Below are 19,912 nucleotides of genomic sequence, written 5' to 3' on the forward strand. Positions count from 1 at the left end.
ATTTTGGAAAGGATTGAGACCCCTTTATTTCCAAGTTAAGTATAATGAAATTATCCGCTCAAGGAATGTATTTCCCCGCTTTGATTGTGTAAAATATGGTATCCGTTCAGGAGAGTGGTTTAAGAAACAATAGATAGGAGATTTTGGAAAGGATTGAGACCCCTTTGTTTCCAAGTTAAGTATAATGAAATTATCCGCTCAAGGAATGTATTTCCCCGCTTTGATTGTGTAAAATATGAGTTTTTGCGATAAACGACATAATGCCGAATTTGCCGTTCAGCGTGGTTATTTGTCAGCGGAATATTTTCTGGGTCATCTAAAAATTTCCACATCATTCTTTCAGATCTCAGAACATTTTTTGCAACTCGAGAGGCTCCAATTGCTTCAGGTAAACGAGATATCTCCTTCAAGTAATACTTTGTACGTTTTCTTAATTTTCTGGCACGTCTGACAAACCTCAAAACATCTATCTCACTTTTTAGTAAAGCTTTTTTTAGTGCAAATAATTCAGTGGCCACGTTTCTCAAGTAACAACCCAGAACTTTAACTTCAATATTCCAACTATGTGCTAATCTTTCAAAATCTCTTGATAAATGTGCCCAACAGATTTGCCTGTTTTTATCGGCAAAATAATTGTATGCTGCATACCTGTCAGTTATTACCAAGCTATTGCGATTGCAGAATTTACTATTTTGTAAAACTTTCATTCCTCTTGACTCTGTAAATTTTACAAAACTTGCCGTATTGCTTGCAAACATCCAACACCAAGCGAGTTTACCTTTGTTATAATGGCTCGTTTCATCAATATGTAGAACTTTACTCCTACTTATCTCTTGTTCGATCTGCTCATACATTTTTTTGCATTTTGAAGCAACTCTATGTTCACTATTTGATATGCTACCGACGCTTATGTTCAAATTGAAGATATCATTTACGACACTCGCTATTTCGCGTTTTGAATTTTTGTAGAATCCGCTGAACGCTGCAATTATTGACTTAACCCTTGGACCAAATGTATCTGGCGTAACACCTTCCGGTAACTTGCTACTTCTTCTCTTTCCGCATCTCCGACAACGGCCATGTTCTAACTGATATTCCACTACATAAGGCTTGATTTCTGGAAGATCAACTTTCTGATGAATATATGGTTTTTCACATATTGCAATTTCTCCTCCGCATTCGCAAGTATTAGGCAACTCTATCTTTACTACTTTATCTGCATCCATGTTGGCGCGAAAACTTCCTTTATGACCAACCTGACCGCCAATATTCCTTTCGCTTTTCGGCTTATTCTTTTTTATTTTATACAACTCTTTGGAACTTGGTATTGATGAATTTTTTGAGCTTAAACCGAGTCTTTCTCTTAACTCAGCATTTTCTATCTTTAAAGCCTTATTTTCTGCTTTTAAACTTTCATTCTCTTTTTCCAATCTTTCTATTTTTGCTTCTAACCTTTCTATTTTTTGCTGTAAATTTTTGCAAAGTTCTAAAAGGTTTACCATATTATTTCACTTTTGCTCTATGATTATCTTTTTAGATCACCTTGTCTACCTTATTCTGCCACTCCGCTGAACGGATACAAATATGTTATAAAAGAAACAAGAGGGAACTACTCACTATAGGAATAGCGGGCGTGTGCGACCGACGCGGCGTTGACAACCGTTTATATCAAGGCTATCCCTCGATACGTTTGAATAGTTGCATGGGACATATGTATGCACCCGTTTACAATCTTAAATCAATAAACTATCGAGGTTATTAATATGGTTACATCTTATCAAAATTTTATTGGTATTGACATCGGAAAATTTAAAAATGTTATTGCGGTTCACACACAGAAGAGTGTTGTCGAATTTGATAATAATGCTTCTGGTTGGCAACAATTGTTTAAAAAGTTTTCAGATATCTTACCTAATTCTTTAGTAACTTTAGAAAATACAGGAAATTGGTTTATCGCATTTTCTTATTGACAAGAATATCGCTGTACATCGAGCTAATACCCGTAAAGTAAAAAGCTTCATCTTGTCACACGGAACTTTAGCAAAGTCCGATAAATCAGATGCAAGGGCTCTTGCTCAATATGCGTCATGGAACTCTCTCTCCCCACTTCTGAAAAACAATCAACCTTGGTTGCACTTTGTCAACGTCGTGATGACATTACGCAAATGAGAACTCAGGAAAAATGTAGACTGGAAGCACCTGAAAACGACCATATAAAAGAAAGTTGTCAAAAAACTATCGGATTCTTTAATAGTCAAATAGATGAACTCAATAATACTATACAAAAAATTATTGATGAAAGCCGTGAGTTACAACAACGTCAAAAAATCCTTAAAACAGTTCCTGGAAAAGTTATCTCAAGACTTTCTGTGTTTAATGCCAGAGCTTGGCTACTTAAACAGAAAAGAAGTAGCAAGTCTTGCTGGCGCATCCAAAAGAAAGTGGAAAAGCTATTGGTTATCGAAGAATAACAGGCGGTAGAAGCAATGTTCGTACTAACGGCTGCAATGGCTGCTCAAATCTGCACTTGGTGCATTTTATTCCAAGCTCATTGAAAGTGGTAAGAAGAAGATGGTAAGCTCTAATGCGTAAAATTATGGTTATTGCTAATGCCAGGCTTAAAGAAGCAGTTAATATGAATTAAAAAAATCTGCATAGGAAATAAGTTAACGAATATGTGCGTCCACACACACTTAAAGCACAAACCATAAAATCTAAGCAGTAACTGTTGTTTGATATAAAATTTTTCTATGATAAATTAGGGTGTTTATTGTCAAAAATGCATTTTCTAATTGAATAAAAATACAAAATTATAAACAAGAGTTGTAATAAAACTAAATTCAAAAAATTTAAAAAAAACATAGTTGATATGACGGTTCGTGGCGGTATGACGGTTCGCGGTGATCCCAGTGTCAGCTACTCGGATGACACCATTTACAACCACTCTCCTACCCTTTCTAGCTGTTTATAGCTGTTAAATCTCAGGAATTTATCAAAATATGGAGAGGCAATAAAGGGTGTGGAATTACTTAAATAATTAGATAAAAAATCTGGCAGATCATTCTGAAATTCTTGCATTTTTTGTCTATAATCTCGCAAAGAAATAACTTTTATTTTATCATAATCAAGTTTCCAATAAGCAAGTTCTGAGACTTCCCTTCCGGTCACATACTCTACCGCTAAAGCTTGCAAAATTAATTGCGGAAAAAACCCCGACATCACTTCTTCATTGGAAGGTGGTGAACCAAGTTTATAGTCTATAATTGCTACTTGCCCACTTGGTAGATACTCAACTCTATCACATCTTGCTGTCAGTAAGATTTCTTGTGGCCTATTTGTCATCCAAGCAGTTTCATACTGATCACAAGAACCAGTGTCACGCGCTGGAATATGAAATATCGGACAGGAAAAGTTCTTTTCCAACTCAACATAATTGCTTCGAGTTTCATCAAATTCGACAAAAGATTGAATTATCTTTTGTAGTCTTACCCACCACATATTTGAAAAATTAAACTGACTAGTCGAAAATGCTTCTCGTGCAATGCTCATTGGAGATTTTTTGTTGCGTAAATATCTTGCAAGAATGTTGTGTACCATAGTGCTAAATTCCAATATCGATGGCTTAAAATTCAAGTCTCTTAATTGTTTAAGGCCCAGTATATATTCAACGTAAAATGAATAAGGGTTGCGGATTAGCTTTTCTATTGCACTGCAAGACATCACCTGCATTTTTTCTTTTCTAACTTCGGTTTGAGGTTTTGGCATAGGCTGAGTACATGGAACAGTACATTCAGGCGTATTTAATACCCTCAGCCAATCACGATACGGCTGTTTCCCCTCCTTAAGCAGAATTTCCAAACGCTGCAATAGAATTGGTTTTCTATGGCTTAGCGATCTTGTAATATAAACCTTACTTGCACAAAACAAATTGTGTAAAGTATAAAAAAAATACCCCTGCTCTTCTTGCGCAGAAGGAAGGTTAAATTTTTCTCTCGTAAGTGCATTCAAAAGCGGACTTTGAAAGCTTGGCGCTTCATTAAATCCAGCGAGTATTACAACTTTGTTGTGATATAAGCTGAATTTATTCAAGTCACTTGCTACAGAGAAAAACTCTTTCTCTAAAAATAAGGTCAGAATTTGGCTATATAACTCTAAGGAGCACTTAATTTCTATACCCTCACATGCATTCAAGAAATTACAGGTGAAATTACCTATTTCACTATTTAGCTCTGAAAAATTTATACCAGATAGCACATTAATACACTGCAAATGAGTTGCCACCACATCAGAAATAGGGCAATTTATAATGTTAAGTAAAGGATTAAATATAATCTCTAACTTACTGATAATAAGTAATATATCTTCTTTATGTTTTAGCTTTTTATGAGCATTGATAGCATTTATAATATCGCTCAGGCCATTTGTACTAAAGTTGCGTAATATCTCTATTTCAAATTCAGATAAAATCCGAGAGTACTCTTCTTGAGTGTAACCAAAAGTCACTAGCCTATGTTTAAGGAGCGAAAGTAATGCCACACTGCTCCAATTTGAGGTCAAAACTTCGATACTATAAAGTAGAAGCGTTATATAAGGATAATTTTCCGGTATGGCACTGTGTTGCCTTGATAAACATGCTATACGAGCTGCAAGTAATTTATCAAAGACAACCAAAGAAACGTTTTCATAACCTTCATTTTCTATAATTAATGATGTCACTTGTGCTTCTTCCTCTCTGGAATCACAAGTGATGACTTCAATATTGCCAATATGTCCACTACTAACTTTGCTTAGATCGGCAGTTGTATCAAAGACATAATCTAGCTCAGGACTTCCTGTCATCCCAGCCCTCTGATTTTTAGTGTACGAACATTGTAATTTGCAGGTAATTTGAGTAGTAGATGGTGTCATTCCAGTGCTTGACACTGGAATCCAGTTTCTATTGTACAGCCACCTGGTGCGTTCATTTAAAGTTAAGTTTTCTGGATCCCAGTGTCGGAGCACTGGAGAACACGCTTCTGGCAGAAAACTCACATCCCTTCTATCTACATTTAAATAATCGAGCAGATCTTTCAAACAATATTGATAGTGTTTTTTATCAAGCAATTTCCAGTCTTTCTCTTTAATTTTCAAATTCAGGTTAGGCAAAATTATTTCTCCAAACGGCAGGTCATATATAGCCTTAATTAACGACTTATCCTTTCCGATTCCAACAAAGATTATATGTTGGTCTTTTTGTAAAGAGGTTATCATACTGTTTATGTAATCACTCTTATGTTCTAATATATCTACTACTCCTAAATCTTTTAAAATTTTATTCCATGTTTCAATAAGTAAATTTATGAAACTTTCTATTTTTTTTGAATGTTCATCGAACTCTGCCATTTGGGTATACTGAATTTTATCAAGCAATGATGGCAGGCTATAAGCTAAATCAATTGGGAAATTATCATTATTTTTTCTATTCCATTCCAATATGAATTGAATGAGTAGCAGCGTCCTTTTTATTGGACTTATAACTTTAACTCTATCAAGATTTAATATTAAATCTTCCTCATCAATGTTCTCTAGCGAAACTATCTCTGGCAAAATTATGCATTTTTCAGCGTTATAATTCTTGAATGCATTGAGTAGCGCTATCACATCCCTCTTGCAAGGAAGTATGACCTTTATCTCGGGAATTTTTTCTCTTTCATATTCAGAAAATATGTGCTGAACCAGCACATCAAAAAGGGATTCATCCACATTAACAGTAAAAACTCTTCCCACTAACAGTAACAATTAATACAATACTTTTATTGTATAGAAATTATTTAAAATATAAATGTGCTCGCAGTTTCTTATGCTATGATATATTAAAGTCTTTCACAATATTACATGGCAAACATCAGAATAGAAGTTTTAAATAAATGTGAACAAGTTGGCCGCAGAAGGGTAGTTAATGTTTACTTGATTTACATAAGCAAAGAATTACCATCAAAATTACATGAAGAAATTTGTGGGCTATTTTATAATAAAGTCATACAAGACTGCCGTTATTATTCCTACAATGAAAACCTTGAAGAAGTTCAATATAACTTCATAGAACCACAAGCAAAGTGGGGCTTGGAGATAAGCTTTTTACCTGGCATGACTGACAATGTAGGCAACACAGCGAAACAAATTGTTAGAGAATATTTAATAAACAAGGACTACATTGATGAAAATGTTTGTATAAAAGCAAGAAGTTCAAAATTGATTCTAAGTCAAGCAACTGAAGATGATATAAAACAAGAATTCAACCCTATCACTGAGTATTGCACACTTATCTGTAAAGAAAATAATAACTATAGCTGGAAATATTATGGTAAATACAAAGCAAACTCTTCAGCGCTCTCTTACTTGTCATCCCAGTGCCCAGACACTGGGATCCAGAAAAAAGATGTAGATTCCAGTGTCAGCTACTCAAATGACACCATTAATGGCAAAGCCAAATCTGTTAACTTAAATGTAATTGACCAAGAACTTGAGAAAATCAGCAGAGATGGAATCGATGGTAACGGCACTTTAGGGCTCTCGCTGGCAGCAATGAGAGCTATAAAGGATTACTTTAAAAAACTCGGTAGAAATCCATATGATATTGAACTTGAGTCTCTGGCACAGACTTGGTCTGAACATTGCAAGCATAACATTTTCTCCTCTCCCATTGATGAAATAAAAGACGGCCTATATGAGCATTATATTAAGCGTGCAACGCGTGAGATAAATTCTGACATATGCGTGTCAGTTTTTTCCGACAACGCCGGAGGAATAATTTTTGATGACGATTACTTAATTGTAGATAAAGTTGAAACTCACAATAGCCCTTCGGCGCTTGATCCGTTTGGTGGAGCAATGACTGGAGTGCTTGGAGTTAATCGCGATATAGTGGGTTTCGGGAAAGGCGCGGAGCCTATAATGAATACCTATTACTTTTGCTTTGCCAAAGAAGCAAAAGGCAAGTTTTATAGGGACAAAGAGCGCACTGATGAGATCTTACCGCCAAAATATATAATGAAAGAAGTGATCCACGGTGTTAATGTTGCTGGTAATTGCTCTGGTATTCCAACGCAACTTGGATCGGTATATTTTGACGATAGATTTTGTGGCAAGCCGTTAGTTTTTGTTGGCAGTGTCGGAATTATTCCGCGCAACATAAATAACGCACCTTCACACATTAAAGGACCAAAAAATGGCGATAAAATCGTAATTATTGGTGGAAGAGTTGGAAGGGACGGAATTCACGGCGCAACGTTTTCCTCAGAGGCTTTGTCGGGAAACAGCCCTTCAACAATTGTGCAAATTGGTGACCCCATAACACAAAAAAAACTATCCAATGCCGTCATAAAAGCAAGAGATCTTGGTCTTTATAATGCAATAACGGACAATGGAGCCGGTGGGCTGTCGTCGTCTATTGGTGAAATGGGAAAAGACGGATTTGAAGTTGATTTGAGCAAGGTTCTCCTTAAAAACGATGGTATGGCTCCGTGGGAAATATGGATATCAGAATCACAAGAGAGAATGACCTTAGCAGTGCCAGAAGAAAATCTCCCTATGTTCAAGCAAATCATGAAAAAACATGATGTGGAGGTTTGTGTGATTGGAGAGTTTAATGAGAGTGGTAAAGCCGTTGTTAAATGTCCTAAAGGGACAGTAATAATGGATATCGGAACTGAATTTCTGCATGATGGTAATCCTAAAATGCATTTACAGACAAAGCCGTGGTCTAAGGGGCTTCCAGCGCCACGCGCTGGAATGACAACAAGTTCGCCTTCTTTAGAAATTGAATTAAAAGAAATGTTAAGCAGACCAAACATTTGCAGTAAAGAGTTCATAGTGGTGCAATATGATCATGAGGTTCAAGGATCGTCAGTGTTAAAACCACTGCAAGGCAAGGGAAGAATGTGCAGCGAAGCTATTGTCTCAAGGCCTGTTGTTTCTTCAAATAAAGGTGTTGTAAAATCGCAAGGATTTGGCTCAAGTTATGGAGAAATTGACACCTACCACATGGCAGCATGTGCAATTGACACCGCGATACGCAACTATGTAGCCGCAGGAGGAAATATAAATCATCTAGCGTTGCTCGATAATTTTTGCTGGTGTGATGCTTATAATCCAGAAAGGCTATGGCAACTAAAGAAAGCTGCAGAGGCTTGTTACGACTTCGCAACTGCATTTAAAACACCATTCATATCCGGAAAAGACAGTATGTTCAATGACTTCAAGGGATATGATGAAAATGGCGAGAAAGTGATAATCTCTGCACCACCTTCATTACTCATCTCAGCAATTGGAATTATAGAAAATATTGAAAATGCAGTATCGCTTGATGTAAAAATGCCGGGGGACTTAATATACGTGCTTGGAGAAACACTTGATGAACTTGGTAGATCTGAATATCAGTTATATAGTGGAATAGGTAATAACAACGTACCAAAAGTTGATGCAAAGAGCGCTAGGAAGTTGTATGAGCGTTACAACCAGGCAATAAAAGATGGCATAATTGCCTCTGCAATTGCACCAAACTTAGGCGGATTAGTTATTGCTCTGGCAAAATCGCTAATTGCAGGAGACCTTGGTGCTGAAATCGATCTTTCACTAGTGCCAATAGGAAAAATACAAAATACAGACATAATAAACAAGATAATAATGTTTTCTGAATCGCAAAGTAGAATTTTGGTTACTATTGCACCACAAAATCAGAAGAGGTTTGAAGAATTGTTTGAAGGTGCAGTTTATTCATGTATTGGCAAAGTAACAGAGAAAAAGGTGCTAAACATAAAGGATGTTTTAAAAGTAGATCTGAAAGATGTGGCATGCTAATATAAAATATTTTTCTTATTATGCTAAATAACTCTTTTACTATATGTAATGTTTATTTAGAATGAATGTATGTTATTAATTTTGGGTAGGTAATTATGTCTATTTTATCGATACTCCTGTTTATCAGTCTTTCTTTACTCAACACTTCAAATAAATTGATGATATGTGCTGCCTTATTTGTGGGAGCTGCTTTAGTTGTAAATTCAATGGTTGAATTTTATGGCAGAAGCAAAGCTACGTACAACTTAATAGTGTGTACAGCGCTATGTTGTGTTTTTAAATGGCAAAGTTTTAATTTGATGATATTGATTTCATATACTGCAATTTTAGTATCTCTTCTCTCAAGCATAATTATTTTTGAAAAATTGAAGTCCAAGTTGAATTTTCATATGGCAAATTTCATTACTTTAATTATAGCATCAGTGGTTGATAGTGCCGTTGTATGTGTTGGATTACTATACAAATTTTCTGCAGGTAAATGCTTATCAATATACATTAGAGATTTAATTTTTAAGTTTTCTTATGTGTCAGTATTGAGCATCTGCTTGTTTGTAGGAATGTATTTATTTTGCTTGGCGAACAAGAAGTATTTTAAGATTTCCACATAACCTGTTTTCTGATATAGCTAAACTGACTTTGGGTCCTGGGGGTGTATTTGGTGGTCCTAATACGTAACAACAGTTTAGAATTTATAGGTAGCCTAAACCCACAACTGTACAAACACTATGATTTGAGCCTATCAGGGGGGTGTCATTCCAGTGCCCAGACACTGGAATCCAGAAAAAAGAATGGTGTCATCCCAGTGCTTGACACATAGCTGTACGAACATTCATTTTTGAAGGTAAATTGCACAGCAAATGGTGTCATTCCAGTCTGGAATCCAGAAATTTTGCTTATAACTGAGCTGATGAGCTAAAGGTAGTTGTCTTACGCTAAAACAAACGTTTTTAATTAAGTTGCATAGAACCAGTGTCTGGGCACTGGCCCACTGGTGGGAATTGCTCCTAAACTACAACGTTCGTACAGCTATGTGCTTGACACTGGGATGACATCATAGGGGCACTGGCCTACTTAACCGTCATACCGTCGCGGTATCTCAGCCGCTAACAAGTAGCGGAATGACGATTTATCAAACGCTGCTTAATTTTCCGTAACAGTTGAAAAAATCAATAGAAAATCAATATATCACTATAAATTCACGTATTTTGAGGCTATAATGGTTAATACGCTATATGGTATAATATGGACGATTTTATCAGAGTTAAGGGCGCAAGGGAACATAATCTGCAAGGTGTAGACGTCAATATACCGAAAAATAAGCTGGTTGTTATAACTGGGCTTAGTGGTTCTGGCAAGTCTAGCCTTGCTTTTGATACAATTTATGCGGAAGGCCAACGCCGGTACGTCGAAAGCCTATCAGCTTACGCACGTCAATTTCTCAACATTCAGGATAAACCAGATGTTGAGTCGATTACAGGCCTTTCTCCTGCAATATCTATCAACCAAAAATCTATCTCAAAAAATCCAAGGTCAACCGTTGGAACTGTTACCGAAATTTACGATTACTTGCGCTTAGTGTATGCACGAATAGGAGTTCCTTATTCACCTGCAACTGGATTACCAATAACAAAACAAACGGTGTCTCAAATTGTAGATACTATAATTGCGTTACCTTTAGAAACTAAAATATATATACTTGCCCCTGTTGTGCGTGGTAGAAAAGGAGAACATCTCAAAGAGATATTGGAAATTAAAAGACAAGGTTACGTAAGGTTCAAAATAGATGGTGAAGTGTACAATGTAGATGACTTGCCTAAACTCGATAAGAACAAGAAACACGACGTTTTTGTGGTTGCAGATAGAATATCAATATTGGACGATATAGGAAATCGACTGCCAAGTAGTATAGAATCCGCACTAAAACTTGGTAATGGTCTAATGTATGTAGAAATAGTAAACCTACCTGACAACCATAATTCCGAGTATAAAAATGGTCAAATTCTGATTTTTTCAGAGAATTTTGCATGCCCCGAGTCTGGTTTCACTCTTGAGGAAATAGAACCAAGATTATTTTCTTTTAACAGCCCTTACGGTGCATGTGGTTCGTGTAATGGGCTTGGTAAAAAGCTGGCTGTTGATGTAAAGCTGATAGTGCCAGATGAAACTCTTTCAATATCTGAAGGCGCTTTAAAGCCAGTGGGATCAATGTTCCGTCAAGTGCACACAAGTTATGGATTTTTAAAAAGTGCAATTCTATCACTGGCTGAAAATTGTAAATTTAGCCTTGATGTTCCGTGGAAGAACATAGATCAAGAAGTAAAAGATATGATACTCTTTGGCTTCGGTAAATTTCAAGGTTTGGTCAGTATCTTAGAAAACCAGATGGATTATGATGAAACGCTTGTTGAGCGATATTGCTCTGTTACTCACTGCAGAGAATGCACTGGCTATAGATTGAGAAAAGAAGCGCTTACAGTAAAAATTGATAGCAAACATATAGGTGAAATATCAGGGCTCAGCATCGATGAATCCCTTAAATGGTTTGAAAATTTGCCAGACAAGCTCACAGAACAACAGAAGCAAATCTCAAGTAAAATATTAAATGAAATAATCAAGAGGCTAGCATTTTTAAAGAATGTAGGGTTGAATTACCTAACGCTTGATCGAGAATCTAGCACTCTCTCTGGCGGTGAGAGTCAGAGGATCAGACTTGCTTCACAAATTGGCTCTGGTTTAACAGGAGTGCTGTACGTGCTTGATGAACCCTCGATAGGCCTTCATCAATGTGATAATGATCGGTTAATTGCCACACTAAAAAACTTAAGAGACATGGGTAACACTGTAATCGTTGTTGAGCATGATGAAGATACAATAATGGCTGCTGATTATGCGATTGATATTGGTCCTGGAGCTGGCGTAAATGGTGGAAAAGTTGTTGCAGAAGGAACACCAGACCAGGTGCAAAGAAATTCAGGGAGCATAACAGGGCAATATTTGAGTGGAGAGAAAAAAATTTTAATTCCAAGGAGAAGAAAGCAAGCAACTCAGTTCATAAAAGTAATAAATGCATGTGAAAATAACTTAAAAAATGTAAACGTTAAATTTCCTATAGGGAATCTTATTTGTGTTACTGGAATATCAGGAGGAGGAAAATCAAGTTTAATCATAGAAACGTTATATAAATATTCAGCACATAAGATACATCATTCGTCTGCAAGGTATGGCCAATGCGATAAGATAGAAGGTCTTGAATACGTAGATAAAATTATAGAAGTTGATCAGTCGCCAATTGGTAGAACTCCAGCGTCAAATCCAGCAACATATGTTGGTATGTTCACTCATATAAGGAATTGGTTTGCTGGTCTTCCAGAGTCAAAAGCAAGGGGATATAATATAGGCCGGTTTTCATTTAATACCAGAGGGGGAAGGTGTGAGGCTTGTAAAGGTGATGGGCACTTAAAGATAGAGATGCATTTTCTACCGGACGTTTATGTGAAGTGTGAGCAATGTAAAGGGCGAAGGTATAATCGGGAAACATTGGAAGTTACTTATAAAGAAAAATCAATCTCTGATGTGCTTGATATGACGATAGATCAAGCTTGTGTTTTTTTTGAAAACCTTCCAATGGTAAAAGAAAAGTTGGTTTCTTTGCAGGAAGTGGGACTTGGCTATATAAAACTCGGACAGTCGTCAACAACGTTGTCTGGGGGGGAAGCACAACGAATAAAGCTATCTAAAGAGCTATCAAAACGATTTACCGGAAGAACATTGTATATTCTTGATGAACCAACAACTGGATTACACTTTGAAGATATAAATAACTTACTAAAAATACTCCATAGATTAGTCGATCTGGGAAACACTGTTATAGTTATCGAGCACAATTTGCACGTTATAAAAACTGCAGATTATATAATAGACATCGGACCAGAGGGCGGAATAAAAGGCGGAGAAGTGATTGCTACTGGAACTCCAGAAGAAGTGGTAAAAATTCCAGAAAGTGTTACAGGCAGGTATCTTAAAACGTATTTATTATAAACTATTTCTTAATTATATTAGGCTAGGTTGCATATTTATGATTTGGAGATAAGAATGTCAGTATATCGATACTTTAGAAGGTACGTTGAATATGGAGTTGTACCTGCTAAGAAAGCAGAAGATAACACACTAGTTCCAGAAAATAGTTTCTATAAGTCCGTACATTACGTTGATAATGTGCTAGGATCTGTGAAAGATGTAATTTGTGGAGTTGAGAGTAAAGACGATTATAACAAGTATTATAAAAACAATGATAAATATGAATACGTGGGCCACAGAGCAGAGAGAGTGTATTCATTGTGTACACTGGGTGCTGTTTTAGCAGCCAACATAATATTGCAACCTTTACTTTTGATAGTGGCATGTTTGTCATACTTTCCAGTCAAGTTATTGTCAAAAATAACAGGGGACTATTGTTTTAAAACGGATACAAAATCATTCGTTAATTATTCAAACATATTTTTAGAAATGGGGCAAGATTGTGCTAATGCAGTAGCTAGAGTATTTAACAAGATTGTAAGTTATGCTTGCGCTGCTATCATTTGGGCTGCCGCGTCAATCATAACGCCACTTGTGTGGGCTTGTGACAAAGTGCAAAGTAAGTTGAGTGAAGTACAGAAGCCAGAAAAACATCAATTTTTATCTAAGGATAATTCAAAGACTACTTCAGTCAATGGTATACCACAAACTGAGTTATAAGTTCTGCTTTTCAGCAGCATGAACTATATTGAAATGGAATAAAAAGTGAAAGAGTGTAAGCTTAAGTTACTTTAGCTATACTATATAAATTATTTTATAATATATTTAATGAGTTGTGAACCTTCTCTTACTAAAAAAAGCTACAAATCTCATATTTCCAAGCGTATGCGTAAGTTGCGAATGTATCATTGATGAAAATCTTAATCTGTGTAGTGAATGCAACAAAAAAATCAATTTTCTAACTAAGCATTACTGCAATGTTTGTGGCGTAGTAATCTCAGACAATATTTATACGTGTGGTAAGTGCATCATCAATCCTCCACCGTTTAAAGTATTAAGATCAGTTTTTGCTTATGATCAACATAGTAGAAACATGATTATAAATTTCAAATTTTTTGATAATTTGAATTACGTAAAAATCTATGCAAAGTGGATACACCAAGCTAATCAGGATACATTTCAGAACGCAGAGATCATAATTCCTATACCGTTACATAAAATGCGCTTGTTTAAACGTAAATATAATCAAGCAGCACTGCTTGCAAAAGAGTTGACTAAGTTATCCAATTTATCCTATACGCCATTTGCAATAAAACGCCTTCGCCATACTGCGCCTCAAGCTGGTCTTTCACTTAAACAGCGTGAAAAAAATTTAAAGAAGGCTTTTAAAACAAGCAACAAGAAAATTATCGAAAATAAAATCGTGATATTAGTTGATGATGTGGTAACAACCGGAGCAACTGTAAGATCTTGCTCTCAGGAAATTTTAAACTCCGGTGCAAAAGAAGTGAGAGTGCTATCACTTGCAAGAACGGTGAATGATTGGACCTCTTGCATAAAAAATTAGCAGTCAGTATCATCCAAGTAGCTTGACTACTTGGATCTATTTTTTTCTAGATTCCAGCGCCAGCGTCACGCACATAGCTGTACGAACATTGTTTGCCAAGGAGGGTGTCATCCCAGTGTCAAGCACTGGGATGACATCACTTTTGCTTCAATATTCGCACATTAGCGGAGGTAAGCCCATTGCGAAAATCAGTATGTTAAGGCATGATTTTTAATAACCTCAACATCGCTAAATTCAAAAGTTTGGTTGCCTATAATTTGAAATTTCTCATTTCCCTTTCCTGCAACTAGCAGAATCATACCCTCGTTATAGGCAATATCTACGCCTTTCTCTATAGCTTCTCTCCTACCTCCTATCTCCAGTGCATCAGGGCAATGTAGCAAAATATCGTGGCGAATTTTTGCCGGATCTTCATCACGCGAATTATCATCTGTAATTATTACTTTATCTGCATACATTTGTGCTATTTTGCCCATTTCTGAACGTTTCGTCTGATCGCGATTTCCACCGCATCCAAAAACTAGAATTATTTTTTTGTTGATATGCCATTTTAAAGACAATAGGGCTTGTTTAAGCGCACTTGGAGTATGAGCGTAATCCACGAATGCAAAAGGTTTCACTTTTTCCATTCTTCCTGGTGGAGAAACGAGTTTTTCTACGCATATTTCTCTGTAATTTAATCCAGATATACCAATTGCACATAGCAGATTATATGCTTGAAATTTTCCTAAAACTGGGAAAAATGTATTGTAAATTTGGTTATCAATTTTTACTGTAAGATGTTGACCATTAGGGGTTGATGTTTGCTCTAATAAAGTAATATCAGAGCCTTTTTTTCCATAAGTCACAACTTTATTACTGCGTTTTTCAGCTATTTTAAGCAATGCGCCGTATTCATCTATATCCGCATTTAAAATCGCTGTTTTTCCTTCTGGTAATACTTCGTAAAATAACCTTTTTTTAGTTTCTAAATATCCACCAAGACTTTTATGGTAATCTAAATGATCTTGCGAGAAATTAGTAAAAGCTGCAGCACTCAACTTTAATCCATGGATTCTGTATTGATCAATCCCATGACTTGATGATTCCAACACTAAGTGTTCTACACTTATACCACGCAATGTTGCGTAAAGGTCTTCTGCACCTGGAGTGGTAAGGCTGTTGCTATTACCTTTTCTGCCATTATTGATGCATGTTCCAAGTGTTCCAATAGACGCAGCATTATAGCCAGAGTTTTGCCAGATCTGGCGGCAAAATTCTACTACTGAAGTCTTGCCATTTGTGCCTGTTACAGCAGCAACATATTTTGGCTGTTTGAATTGATAAAACCTGCTGACTATTTCGCTGTATATTTCTTGAGGGTTTGGGTGGAAGATACAGATTCCAGCATCACGCGTTGGAATGATACCAAGGCTTAAAGCTTCTGTTATGCAATCACTTGCAATTATCGCTTTAGCTCCACAAGATAATATCTGATCTATGTAAATCCTATCCCTTTCTGACACACAAACAAAAAGATAACCTTCCTTGATTTTCTTGGGATTACATGTGACGCCTTTGATTTCAATATCAAAGTTAACATCAATAATGTTATGCAGTAATTCTCTCAGTTTCATGTCCTACTTCATCGTTTTGAAAGTCTAAACATGGTAACCTTTTTAGTGCGTCATTAAGGTCAAAGATTAAATCTTCAGGATCTTCCAGTCCACAAAATATCCGTATAAAACTTCCACCATAATCTGAATTCATTACAGATCTTGACATAGATCTACGATCTATTGGTAATATCAAACTGTCGCACCCTCCCCAAGAAGCACCGATACCAAAAATTTTCATGTGATCAACCATGCAGCTTAGTTCTTCACATGAATATTCTCTACCCAATACTATACTGAATACGCCGCTTGCTCCTTTAAAGTAACTTTTCCATAATTCGTGTTGAGGATGGGAGGGAAGTGCTGGATATAAAACCTTTCTAACTTTTTGCTGTGCTTCTAGCCACTTTGCCACTTCCATTGCTGTATTTTGGTACTTTTTCATACGTGTGTGCAGTGTTCTTAGTCCCCTATGTGCAAGATAACAGTCGTGCGATTGAATGGTTACTCCATAATTTTTATAGCTCTCATAAAGCAATTTAAAAATTTCACCTTCAGCAATCATAGTCCCCATCAATAAATCTGAGTGACCGGCTAGATACTTTGTTACCGCATATAGTGCAACATCAATTCCATAATCAAGCGGCTTAAATAACAAAGGAGTGGCCCATGAATTGTCGCAAACGGTTACGATTCCACGTTCTTTAGCAACTTTTACTATATGCTCTATATTCGAAATCTCAAACGTTACAGAACCAGGAGTCTCGATCATTATCAATGAAGTATTACTCTGAATTAAATCAGTTATATCCTGTGTTGGATCATAAAAAGTTACTTCTATTCCCCTGTTTGGTAACTCATTTTCGGCAAATCTCTTGAGTCGGTAATAACTGTTATCCTGAATTAAAACATGAGAACCTGCTTTAGTGAAAGTCAAAATAGCAAAAGTAAGTGCAAATAGTCCGGAAGGAAAAATAAGCGCTTGTCCACTCCCTTCAATTTCAGCCAGTGCATTTGAAAAATAATGAACAGTGGGAGTACCAACATTACTATAGCTGTAATCTCTTGCAACATCATCGTTGATTACATCGTATATACTTCCATTTGCTGCATTTAAGTAGTCCTTGTAAGTAGGGAATAATATGGTAGAAGAATGATAAACTGGCGGGTTCATAGAACCTTTATAGTCCTTAAATTTTCTTCCTGCTTTAACTAATAAAGACTCTTCCTTCACATTTTTATTATTTATTTTTTAAATTGTACTCGTTTTGCGTATACAAGTGAAGAGAAATTGCATGTATTAGCTCTATCTCACTCTTTAATAATTCATAGATCAATTTATGCCTTTTGAGAGTGTTCATTCCGATAAAGCTGTCAGATATCAATATTAGCTTGATATGTGAAGGTAGTGTTGAAGATGAAGCAAAATAATGATCAGCATGCTTTGCTGATTCATCGATAATGTTGATATCAATTACATCTATCGAATCGTGTATCTTTTCTTCTATCGTTTTAATAATATCCATAATGGTTTCTTTAAGCAACAATATGCTCCTCTTGTCATCCCAGTATCAGCTACTTGGATGACAATCGCAATTACTTATTCTCTTCTTTATTATCTATGTCTTGATAATCAGAATCTACTACTTTTTCCTCTTTATCATTTGGATTTCCTTCTGATGAAAAGCCATTTTCAGCACTATTTTGTTGAGATGCTTGATACATAGCTTCTCCAAGTTTCATAGATAATTGAGAAAGATTAGTGACTTTCTGCTGTATTGAATCAGCGTCATCAATGTTATCAGATTTACTAACTTCTTTTAATTCGTTAACTGCATTTTCAATAGCAGATCTATCTTCTGGTGAAACTTTATCACCATACTCTGTCAGAGACTTTTCTGTAGAATGGACTAAGCTATCCGCTTGATTCTTCACTTCAATAAACTTTTTGCGCTTTTCATCTTCTTGCGCTTTTTCTTCAGCTTCTTTTACCATGCGATTTATTTCATCATCAGATAAACCACCTGAAGATTGAATGCGTATTTTTTGCTCTTTTCCAGTAGCTTTATCTTTTGCAGAAACGTGTGCTATTCCATTTGCATCTATATCAAATGTCACTTCAATTTGTGGCCTTCCGCGCGGAGCAGGAGGTATCCCTTCCAAACTAAACTGACCGAGTAGCTTATTATCAACTGCCAGTTTTCTTTCACCCTGATGCACCTTAATTGTAACAGCTGTTTGGTTATCTTCTGCAGTTGAAAACACCTGAGATTTTTTAGTAGGAATTGTAGTATTACGCTCAATAAGTGGAGTGAATACTCCTCCTAGAGTTTCAATACCAAGAGAAAGTGGGGTCACATCAAGTAGTAACACATCTCTTACATCACCTTGAATGATCCCCGCCTGTATTGCAGCTCCAATTGCTACAACTTCATCAGGGTTAACTCCTCTATGTGGATCTTTGCCAAAGAATTCTTTAACTTTCTCTATGACTTTTGGCATACGAGTCATGCCACCAACAAGAACCACTTCGCCAATTTGACTAGCAGATAAACCAGCATCCTCAAGAGCTTTTTTACAAGGAGCCATAGTTCTTTCGATTAAATCATTCACTAAGCTTTCAAGTTTTGCTCTCGTTAATTTCATATTTAAGTGTTTTGGACCACTTGCATCAGCTGTAATAAACGGTAGATTTATTTCCGTTTCCATTGCACTTGATAATTCAATTTTCGCTTTTTCAGCAGCTTCTTTGATTCTTTGCATAGCCATTGGATCATTTTTCAAATCAATGCCATTACTTTTCTTGAATTCATCTAGTAAATAACTCACTACTCCATTATCAAAGTCTTCACCTCCAAGATGGGTATCACCGTTTGTTGCTTTCACTTCGAAAACTCCATCACCTATTTCAAGTATTGAAACGTCAAATGTACCACCACCAAGGTCATATACTACTATTGTGTGCCCATGTTTCTTATCAAGACCATAAGCAAGTGCTGCAGCAGTCGGTTCATTTACTATTCTGAGTACATTTAATCCGGCAATTTTTCCTGCATCTTTTGTTGCTTGACGTTGAGAGTCGTTGAAGTATGCTGGCACTGTTATCACAGCATCTTTTACTTCCTCTCCAAGATAAGCTTCTGCTGCCTCTTTCATGTTTTGTAGTATAAATGCACCAATTTGACTAGGAGAATATTCTTTATTATCAGTTGTTTTAACCCATGCATCACCACTTTTTGCTGCAAATACTTTGTATGGTACACTTAGATTTTTCATCTCAGGATCACTATATTGACGGCCTATTAATCTCTTAGTAGCAAAAAAGGTATTACTTGCATTGGTGGTTGCTTGCCTTTTTGCTGGAGCACCAATCAACGTTTCTCCTGAAGAAGTCAATGCAACTATAGATGGAGTAGTTCTTGCCCCTTCTTTATTTTCTATTACCTTTGTATCCTTGCCCTGCATTATTGCAACACAAGAATTTGTTGTTCCGAGATCTATGCCTATTGCTCTTCCCATAATGAGTACCCCATTGTAAATATTATCTGATATAAGAATATATAAGTATAGGGCTCATTAATTACAAGCCCAATTTAGGTTTCTAATTAGTTATTAGAACTTAAAAGGCGCGAAAGCCACTTAGTCAGCCAAAAATTGCCTCGTAGTTTATTTGAATTATCAGCTTCTTCATTGCTGCTATCCCCAATTTGGTATCCAGAGTTCTGTAATGGCTTATAACCGTTTAAATTAACATCATCTCCTTGTTTTAAAACAAATGTATTTACATCTAAACTGTTATCAATACTAACGTTGAATGTAATATTAAACTCTTTTTCGATTGTAGAAACTGTATTGCGTTTGTTATTAAAAATGTGCGCTATAACTGCACTGTGTG

The 19,912-nt window shown here is 36.2% G+C and overlaps 1 protein-coding gene across 1 annotated transcript; it reads right to left on the reverse strand.

The window, feature by feature from the left end:
• Positions 1–17,421: 17,421 nt before the first annotated feature.
• LOC123258127 (chaperone protein DnaK-like) lies at positions 17,422–19,692 on the reverse strand. Its single transcript, XM_044718008.1, has one exon. The coding sequence runs from the start codon at positions 19,534–19,536 to the stop codon at positions 17,614–17,616; it is 1,923 nt and encodes a 640-aa protein (XP_044573943.1). The 5' UTR covers positions 19,537–19,692; the 3' UTR covers positions 17,422–17,613.
• Between the last annotated feature and the right edge of the window lie 220 nt (positions 19,693–19,912).

This window comes from Drosophila ananassae (genome assembly GCF_017639315.1).
Source record: "Drosophila ananassae strain 14024-0371.13 chromosome 4 unlocalized genomic scaffold, ASM1763931v2 tig00000245, whole genome shotgun sequence".
In the NCBI taxonomy this organism is placed as follows: domain Eukaryota; kingdom Metazoa; phylum Arthropoda; class Insecta; order Diptera; family Drosophilidae; genus Drosophila; species Drosophila ananassae.